The 10,024-nt window shown below is 48.2% G+C and overlaps 1 protein-coding gene across 1 annotated transcript; it reads right to left on the bottom strand.

The window, feature by feature from the left end:
- Positions 1–6,000: 6,000 nt before the first annotated feature.
- On the bottom strand, positions 6,001–9,153 carry LOC116219735 (sphingosine kinase 1; the record flags this gene model as incomplete). The annotated part of the gene is given in 7 exon segments (XM_031563483.1): positions 6,001–6,344; positions 6,347–6,391; positions 6,394–6,592; positions 6,787–6,905; positions 6,908–7,074; positions 8,244–8,359; positions 9,031–9,153. Coding segments are annotated over 7 exon segments (954 nt in total), but the record flags the coding sequence as incomplete, so codon positions are not given.
- Positions 9,154–10,024: the final 871 nt, after the last annotated feature.

Genomic DNA, 10,024 nt, shown 5'->3' with positions numbered 1-10,024 from the left:
CCCCCCCCCCCCCCCCCACCCCCCCTTTTTGACAAATACTGTACCCACCCCACCTGATGTCCCTCGCTGAGACTCTGGTTGCTCAGGGAGACATGGATACAGAAGGCTCGGCTCATCCATAGTGAATCCCAAGGGAAGAGGATAGAATGGACCTTTTTGAGACCCAGTTGAGTTTTGACTGAGCCATTAGTGAGACCTCACTGAGCCATCCGGTGTAATTTAAGTTCCTCAGAATGGTTTTGGTGGGCCCCGGGTGGAAGGTAAAGGAGGGATCCAGCCAAAGCCGGGAGGCTTGTTGGTTGGTCCTGATCCTTCACTGCTGTGGGAGGTTGGGAATCCCTGATTGGCCATTCATCGAACTGTTACCACACAATGGGTTTGCACAAGTTAGCCCAGACTGCCCCCCCAGCTGAACAATTACAAAGTGATGGATGATGTTCTTGTTTTCATGAGTGTTGTCATGACATTACTGACATGTAGCCCAGTCTGACTGTAGTCTTTGCTTCCAGTCTGTGGACTACATATCCCAGCAAGACTTAGTCTCTGGTCCTTGTCTGCATTGCCCCTTCTGCTGTTTTTTTTTTTTGCTAAGTTTTTAACCAGTTTGGTCAACAATCTGAGGAAAATGTACTATGAAGTCTTTAAAAGTTGATGTTCCTGATAGTTATCTTTTGCCCTAAACCTGTCCCCATGCACCCATACACATGGAGAATGTTTGAAAACTGCCCAGACACTTAGCTTCACAATGAAAAAAAAAAAAAAGCCTGTGCTACTTTTTCTTGGCACCTTGCACCAAAAACCATGTAGAGATTTTGAGTGACAAGTTTACATAACTAAAGCCAGAGAGACCTGTTGCACTTTTTTGCAGTCCTTAACTCCCCATCCTTGGCCAGGTACAGGACTAGGTGTAAGGTGTAGAATGATGCTAGTCTGATACAGTCTCTCTCGGAGCTCCAGAATCTGGACACCTGTATGACCTGTACAGCTCATTCCATTTATTTTTTATCTAGGTTTTAAGAACATTCCTTTAAAAAATCTCATGACTTCATACAAAGTGTTCTATGTATTTGCATTGACTTAACCTCATCTCCATTTTTTTTTTTTTTTTTTTGGTTTTTGTTTTGAAATGCACTTGAAAATACTCCAGGCAGGATTAGTCCTCCTGCCCTGGGCGGTGCCCTCTTCCGGGGGGGGGGGGGCGGCAGTCCTCTCCGACACGATCCATCCCAGCATGCTCCCTCTTCCTCGACATGTCCTCCATTTTTACGATGCTGTGTCTCAAGAACATGTTGCCTTACTTGAAATGAGTTTTGGAGCTTGACACCACAACACCAGGTTCCATCTCATCAACCTCTTCATCCAATCGGCACGTTTTTTGCTTTTCTTTTCTTTTCGAGTCCAATCCGAGGCCCAGAATGAGGAGCTGAAGTGTTGCTGTGAGCAGGGCAAAACAAAACGTTACACCAGGTTTTTAGGGTTTTTATTAAATATCGATTTCCAGTCTGGTCTCATGCCGAAGACGTCATGCTGTCTTTGGATCCCAAGCTGTTCCCCTCTCTGCCTTTTCTAGAGAAGGCTCAATTGCCTCGTCTAAAAAGAGGTGGATTGCCACTCTTAGCAAGGCGATGTTCTACGATTCATTTAGACCTCCCTGGCTGACGATGGGGAAATACTCTTGCTTAGATTATAATTATTATTATTTTTTTTTTTTCATTTTGAGAAGCACTAGTTAAGATGGTTTCTAATCAGAACACCGTTCTTGCCAACTGGAAGATTTTGTCGGCATTTACCCATCGGTAGACCACGATCAGCTGACTGCCATTGTTATGTTTTACTTGTTCTTTGTCTTGTATTGAATGTTGATTTGATGCGTTTATGTTCATTATGTTGTTAATAATAAATAAGGCAGTATTACTACAATGTAGCACTCTTATTAACGCTGATACTGTGGCCACCCTGCACAGCCACCAGGGGGCAGTAGACGATCAGTGCAGACGGCGGCGGTGGTCAAGACGTTCGCTTCAGCTCCGTCTGGTGCCGCCATCGCATTGTGCTCGTTTGGAAGAGGCTTGAATTTGTTATGTTTACATCCATTTCAGACTCATGTTTTCACATCGCAGACACTGAAGGAGGCCTGCGGATCCCAGGGCGTAGGCTCACACACTGGCTTTTTTCATCTTCCTGCTTGTCTTTCTTTAATCAGTTTTTCTCTTTTTTTTTTCTTTCTTTTTGTCTCGCAACTCTCGAAATATCTTACACCTGCTTCATGTATGAACAGCAAAGAGCTTGAACTCACAAACTTGGTTCATTTGGACATGAAAAACAATGCAGTTCAGAACCAAAACAGTGAATGGGATTGGTTCCTAGGACGACCCTTTTCGGGTCTTCCTATCATTTCACAGTGACTCATTCTTGGCATGGCAGTCGAACTTTAATTTTTCGCTCTTTTTTTTTTTTTTTTTTTTTTTCACCTGTCAGCTGTGGAGGGTCTCCTGCTCCCTGCCCTTGTATTCCTCCTCTCCCTCATTCTCCTGATCCTCCTCTTCCTCTTCCTTTCGTCTCTTGATCCTCCTCTCCCTTTCTTTCTTGAGTTGTCTTGCTTCCTCCACTCCCACAGAACAAAAATGTGAAGCGATGTCTGGGAACATTGAAAACCAATATCAAGCACATGAAGCTATGGACATTTTTTTTCTTTCTGTGTATGTGTACAGTACCCTGAAAATAACATAAATATGAGTGACAACAGCCAAAGCATGTAACATGTTGCTTTAAGCCTTAACCGGCTCCACACAAGACTTGACTTGTATGATGTTGACATTTCCACAGTGGCCTGTATTGGTAAACTAATAAACAAAAATATGATTTGTAGCCTCATTCTTCTGTACAGAAGTCATGACTATATATAAAATATATAAATTATATATATATTTAAAAGAAAAGTGAGTTGTAAGTGGTCATGTGAGTGCTTGAGGCATATATGTATAAACTGCTGAGAGTGTGTTGTATTTTCTTTTTTGGATTTATTTGTAATTTTTTTACAGTTATTTTGGTTGCATTAAAAATGAACAACTGTAAAAAGCGATGCATTAAACTGTTTGCAAGCAGAACCATAGCAACCACGGCGTCAAGACACATTTTATGCTTTGCTAAGTCTCCAATGCACCACAATATAACCAAGACATGATTTAGAAGTTTGATTTTTATTTTAAAAGAAACAACACCAGAGAATCGTTTTATTTTTTGGCTTTCCGCTACAAAAAATACAGACATTTGCAAAGTTGAAAAATAGAATTCTCTATTAGACATTGTCCAAGAAATGGCTAAAACCATCAGAAGAGTAAAAATGACAGTCATCTTACACCTGAATATGATTTGTTTTCCCCTTAAAGACCATAGCAAAATTTTTTAGAAGAGCAATCGGAGTGCTTTACAGTAGCATATTATTGGAAGGAAAAAGGAGCTAGGATTGAAGGAGTAGCTGTATCATTGAGCAAATGGAGTCATTCATTTACGAAAACCTGTCCGCAGCAAATCCTCTCACTCCCACACCTTAAGTGGGACAGAATGAAATAAGACATTACTTCTCGTTTCCACCAGTGGCCAGAGGTCCGTATTCTGTGGCACTAGGTACTGTCCAGTCTATTTTTTTTATCGAAATCTGTTCAATAAATTGCTTTTCAATAGCTCCCTTCAGCAGTAGGCGTCATCAGGAGCTTCATAAGAAGAGAGTTAGCTATGGTGGTGAACGGGAGAGGACGGCTGAGCAAGGCCTTTGTCCCTGTGGTGCCTTCAGCTGTGCTTTTGTCTCAGTAAACTGCTGTGTCACAGCGCTCCTCCGGCCACTAGGGGGTGCTACACCAAGGCACACCAAAAAAAAAAAAAAAAAAAAGGAACTGCATTTTTGCATAGATAACGGAGACATTGCTTTGGATGTCTAGTCTTTTTCTAACCAGACATTGTAAACGCTTGAACATTATAGCTTTTACACAAGCAGTTTCACAGTTGATCCAGGACTCACAGAACTTTAAGCCATATTTGTCTTTTCTGTTCTTTGAAGTCGAGTAGCAGTTCTTGTGCTTCTTGACAGTAAAGTTTGAATGTAGGCTTAGAATATGCAGGCCTGTAATAGGCCTATTTGTTCCCTTCTAGTTGAGCGTTCAATGGTCACCATGTCAAAGTTCACATTTCAACAAGGACAGGTTCTGCCTCATTGTTCATTCCCACTCTTCCCCCAGGCTGCTGTGTCCTCTGTTCCCATGACTACGGTGGTTTGGATGGAATTAAAAGAGATTGCAGGTGTCTAAGAGAGGGATGGACTACCAAGCAACAAGGGAGGACCATGAGGTACTAAAAAAAACATCTTTCTGGGAAAACTCGTATAAGTTTTGCTATGTCTTTCTCCCCGACAACACAGTACATCATTTTAAAAGGTGCATTTATGTGCAGTACAGTCAAGACACATCTTCGCAAACAGTCAAAAGTCTAGTTGCAAACGACACCCACAAACAAACAACAAAACCCTAAACGTCGGCGAGCTGCCATCTTGTCTACTTGATGACCCCCACCCCCCCCCCCCCCCCCTTTTCTTTCTCGGGTGTTTGATCTGGTGCAGGGGGCGTGAGGGGTCGCCTGTGCATGGGGCCTTGAGTAATCCCACTGGAGTGTGCCAGGGTTCATGACCTCTGCCCCCCAGCAGTGTGAAGCATTAGAAGAGGAAGGCCTAACCTTTCACAGTGTCAGCTAATAATTCCACAGGAACTGTGGCGTGGTTGCCAATGCGGCTCTCAAACCAGTCAATATCTCTTCCTCGGCCCCTCCTTATCTTCCCTTCCAAGATGTGTGGTGCACTTGTTTAATCAACCACACAGGCACACCCCCCCCCCCCCCCACCAGCCCCACTCACCACCTTTGATTTAAGGCAGGACCAGGACAGCCATCTATAAAGATAAAGGCTGACGTGTGCTCAACCCTGTCAGGTTGTTTAGATAGATGTGGATGGGATTTTAGAATTGGGAGGGGGGGGCATCATACAATCGAAAGAGTGGCAGCTGGGGTTGCAGTGGGCTGTCAGGGGGAGGACAGTTCTCTGCAGAGCACTGCAGTGCTGGAGAGAAGGAGGGAGGGAGAGAAGGAGGGAGGGAGGGAGGGAGGATCGAAGAGGGGGAGGAGTTGGAGGAGGAGGGGCTGCACCTACAGATGTCAAGATAGACGCGGTTCAGCGTTTGAGACGCGAGAGGAGTAGAGCTGTTAGTGAGTGGCATCTCCTCCTCCTCCTCCTCGTCCTCCTCCTCCTCCTCCTCCTCCTCTCTTCCACGGCGGTGGCACATGGCCGCGTGGCTCCGCCAGGGCGGGGGGTGATTACGTCACCGACACCGCAGGTCTTCAGTTGTCTCGCGTCTCGCTGAGTCAAAGCGGCCTGGACTGCCAAACGTGTGAACCCCCCTCAAAACAAAACAAAAAGAAAGGAAAAAAGACAGAAAGAAAGACGGCAAAAACGGGACGCATATGAGCAAAGATCATTCAAGTTGCCACCACACCCCAGCTCGTTAAAAAACAAAAACAGGGACCTGCTGCCCGGTTTAAAACTACTACTCTCCCTTCTCTTCATTGTGTGACCGAGCTCGGCTCATGTAGGCAGGACAGCACAGCGAGTTGAATGCTTCGTGCCTCCAGCCTGGGTCCTAGTAACACACACGTCACTACACATTCACAGCCATGGGCAGCTCACAGAGAAGGAGCGGCCCAGAGCATGACCTACTCAGGGCCACTGCGGGAGAGAGAGGGGAGGGGGGACGGAGGAGAGGGGAGGGGGGGACGGAGAGTATGGAAGGGGAGGAAAAAAGAAAGTCGGGAGAGAAATAAAAATACATCTCAGTTTTCTTCCAGAGGCATTTACCACCACAATAATAGACCTGGGTCAAATCCATATCTGCTGCATCTTCTGGGAGCTCTTTTTTGAGTGCCTGTGCCCCTTTTTCTTAACATTTGCCCCCCCCCCCCCCGTCCCCGTCATTGGATATGCATTTGACACAGGTCTACACCACATTGCACTTTCCTTAAAGCAGCAGGAGTAAAGTGTTTTATTTTGTAAACTCGAGCAGTCCTAGCCGTTGGGTGGTTGAAGGCTGTGATGGTCTCTGCTGTGTGTGTGTTTGTGTTCTAGCTGGCTATGAGCCGAGCCAGACCGCCGTGGATCTGGGCCTGCACCGGCCCGTAGTCCACCAGCTCCCCGTCCACCGTGATCGTCCCTTTGGCCGAGTAGGGCTCCAGCCTGAGCGCCCGCACCTTGGCGTACACGAGGTGCGGGCAGTTGGTGGCCAGGTGGGCCCCCTTCTCCATGGCCAGAAGAGGCGGAGCAGGGTGGCACGCGAGATGCCCGCCTTGATGTAAACAGGTGGATGAGGCCGTCCTCCATGGTGGAGTTGGGCGCGGCGTGCAGGTCTCTGCCAGGTGGGACTGGTACATGGCTAGCACCAGCACAAAAGTCCTCCTCGGGAACCACCGTCCAATCGCTAGGCAGCGGCTGGTCCAGGGGCACTAAGAGGGAGTCCGGGGGCCCGCGGGGGGTGGACGCCGGGGCGAGGTCCCCCCGCTTGGCCTTGAAGGCATTGTTGGAGTTGCAGTAGTTGTGGAAGGTGTTCGTGACGTTCTGCCCGGGCGACTGCTGTGAGGAGCGGCACACCAGAGACGAGCAGAAGCCGTGCGGCGAGGTGGCGTGCGTTTGGGGCGACGGCACCTCGGCGGGGACGACGACGGCGAGGTAGGGGAAGGCCCGGGCGACTCCGCGGACTCCGCGGGCAAGTAGGCCAGCTTGCCCTGGTAGACCCGCAGGGACGCCAGGCGCACCAGGGTGCCCACGGTGAAGCGGGCGGCGCCCACGTGCCGATACTTCTCGCTCTCGATTCCACGTCGGCCACGAAGCCCCAGGCCAGCGACAGGAAGGAGAAGAGGCGCTGCTGCTGCGGGCCGCCGGAGCCCAGGCACACGGACGTGAGGTCGAGCCGCGCCACCAGGCCCTTGCACAGCAGGAAGCCGCAGCTCACCAGCAGCTCCTCGCTCGCCACCGGCTGGGACCTGTCAGGAGGGAGAGGCCGCAGCCGTGAGCTGACGGCAACGGGCAGAACAAAAGACAACAAGACAGCCCCAGCTGGCGAGGCGGGGACAGGGAGGTCACACACCCTCCCAAGCTCCCCTTACTCCCCAACAACCCGCCCACACAACCCCCCAAACATCACACAGACTCATCTGTCTGATCAGAGCATCAATTATGTCTGCGTCTACAGGGGGTCAGATCCAGCTGTCATAGGCTAATACATGCAAGGGGCACGGCTTCACAGCTTTAGGGGCAAACATGGAGCTGTTTACCCCTGGTTCTACTGTTGTGAAGTGGCCTCAGTTGGAACAGCATGGAATAAAACTTCACATTGATACTCCCCTCTCATGTTGAATAATAATAATAATAATAATAATAAAACTTTATTTATATAGCACCTTTCATACAAAAGAATGCAGCTCAAAGTGCTTTACAGCAAATACATAATATGCACAAAGAAATGACATGCACATAAAAATAGACATCAAAGAAACTAACGTTGAATTCACTGACTTGATGTGGATGTGTAAAATCTTTGCCTAGTTCTTTAGCCTATATTCAAGGTCAAATGCATCTGTAATAATCAGTGCAAAACTGGCCTGCCTAACTCAAATGGATTTGGAGTGCATCTGAGAACTGCCCCTAAAAAACAGCCATGGACCCTCTGCCCCCTTTACCCCCCCTACAGGGTGAGAACAAAACAGCCTCTGGATCCTTCCTCCCTTTGTGCCCTGCTCTGAGCGCTGTGGCCGTGGGATTGTGTGAACGAACACCCTAGTTGCCCCCTCCAAGCCCTCTCTCCCCGGGCCGGGGCTGTTCCAGAGTGCTGCTGCAGTCCCTCCTGATTAACTGGGCATGTGGCCAAACATAAATGACAATGACAATGATGACACTCTCTCTCTCCCTCTCTCTCTCTCTCTCTCCATCTCTCTCTCCATCTCTATCTATCCCTCCCTCTCTCTCTCTCCATCTCTCTCTCCCTCTCTATCTCCCTCTCCATCTATCTCTCTCTCTCTATCTCTCTCTCCATCTCTCTATCTCTCTCTCCCTCTTTCTCTCTCTCTCTCTCCATCTATCTCTCTCTCTCTATCTCTCTCTCCATCTCTCTCTCTCTCTCTCTCTCTCTCTCTCTCTTCTGCAGCTTTCTCACCCTGCGTAGTGGTGGATGGAGGCAGCCAGGGCGTTCCCGGAGCCGCCTGGAAGGATCCCCAGCGGGGTCTGGATGGCCTCCTCCCAGTCCTCCCTGTCCATCAGTCCGTTGATCACCTGGGGACAGACGAGAAAGGACAGAAGCCGTTAGACACGAGTGACCCCCCCGTGACCCCCTCTCCACGCCCACGTACAGTGTTTCCACAAACACGCCAGTGCGGTGACTCACTGGAAACTACAGCACGATGCAGATCTGAACTCAACCCGTATTTGTTCGAGTGGCTGATTAAGTCCGTTTGAAGGGGCGTTTGAAAAGTTTCCAGTGCCTCCAGGACACCACACAAGGCCACAAGCAGCACAAGCAGCACAAGCACAGAACAACGCCAACAGGGAAATCCTGACTTCCATTTTCACACCTACATACTTCCTCAACAGGGACAATATACCAAGTGCTCCCAATCATCCCACCGAGGACAGACAGGACAGACAGGACAGAGAGGACAGACAGGACTGACAGGACAGAGAGGACAGACAGGACTGATAGGACAGACAGGGCAGATAGGACTGATAGGGCAGACAGGACTGATAGGACAGACAGGACTGATAGGACTGACAGGGCAGACAGGACTGATAGGACTGATAGGACTGACAGGGCAGACAGGACTGATAGGACAGACAGGACTGATAGGACTGATAGGACAGGACTGATAGGACTGACAGGGCAGACAGGACTGATAGGACTGACAGGGCAGACAGGACAGACAGGACAGTGGTGTTTGTTATCTCACCTCAAACAGCAGGCCGTCTCCGGACATGATGACGAGGGCGTCCCACTCGGACAGGTCGGCCTCCCTCACCAGCTCCCGCGCGTGGTTCTGCCGCTCTGAGCAGGGAAGAAGAGAGAGGGGGCAAAATTACACATTTTATTGGCCGTGTCATATGAGAAACCACATCGCTGCATTCATTTCATTTGGCCAATACACATCATTCATAGGGCGCTGGGGCTGGGGCTGTTATGGGTGGGAGCACCTGTGCATTTATAGTGGTGTGTGCTTAATGGAAATGGAGAGTTAATGACTGTGTTCAGTATTAAACTGTGTTCCGAGTTATCGACTGTGGCTACTGAGAGCTGTGCCAGAGCAGTAAAACACCTGTGGTGGTTTAAAAAAAGTTGTTCAAAACACTAAATGGGTTCTATCACAAGGCAGTGGTAATCAGATCAGATCAGATTCTGATAAGATAATGCCAAACCTGTTTAACCCTGTTTCATTTGTTTGTCCAGGAAGCTTCATTGTGTGGCAAGAGTCCACTTCCTTCTAGGAGGCTTTTGGAAATTCAATAGATGCAGTCCCGGTTAGGAATTATTGGCACCCCTTGAATTTGAAGTGCAACATTTATAATATCCTCAGAAATAAATGGAAATGAACCCACTTTGTGTAATCAGAATATTTAATAACATGTCCAAAGGTATTGAACAACAACAAAGAAATGCTTTCATCTAGTGAAGCAAAAATAAATAAAAATACAGACATAAAATGTACGCTGGACACAAAAATTGGCACCCTTTTGATGGATTTAAATGAGTGCCTCAAAGTCAATGAATAACTCATAAGACTCTCATGTGCTTACTTTGCATTGCTCCCATGACCTGAATGAACCAATATATGATGGTTTTACTGCATACGAAGGGGCTGATTGTTTCCAGTTTTCTTTTCTAAATGGTGAAGACAACAGAGCTGTCTCAGAGCTTCAGAAATGCTCCAAGACACTTATCAAAGATCT

Source organism: Clupea harengus, chromosome 26, assembly GCF_900700415.2.
Source record: "Clupea harengus chromosome 26, Ch_v2.0.2, whole genome shotgun sequence".
NCBI classification, from domain to species: domain Eukaryota; kingdom Metazoa; phylum Chordata; class Actinopteri; order Clupeiformes; family Clupeidae; genus Clupea; species Clupea harengus.
This window is presented reverse-complemented; position numbering and strand designations above follow the sequence as displayed.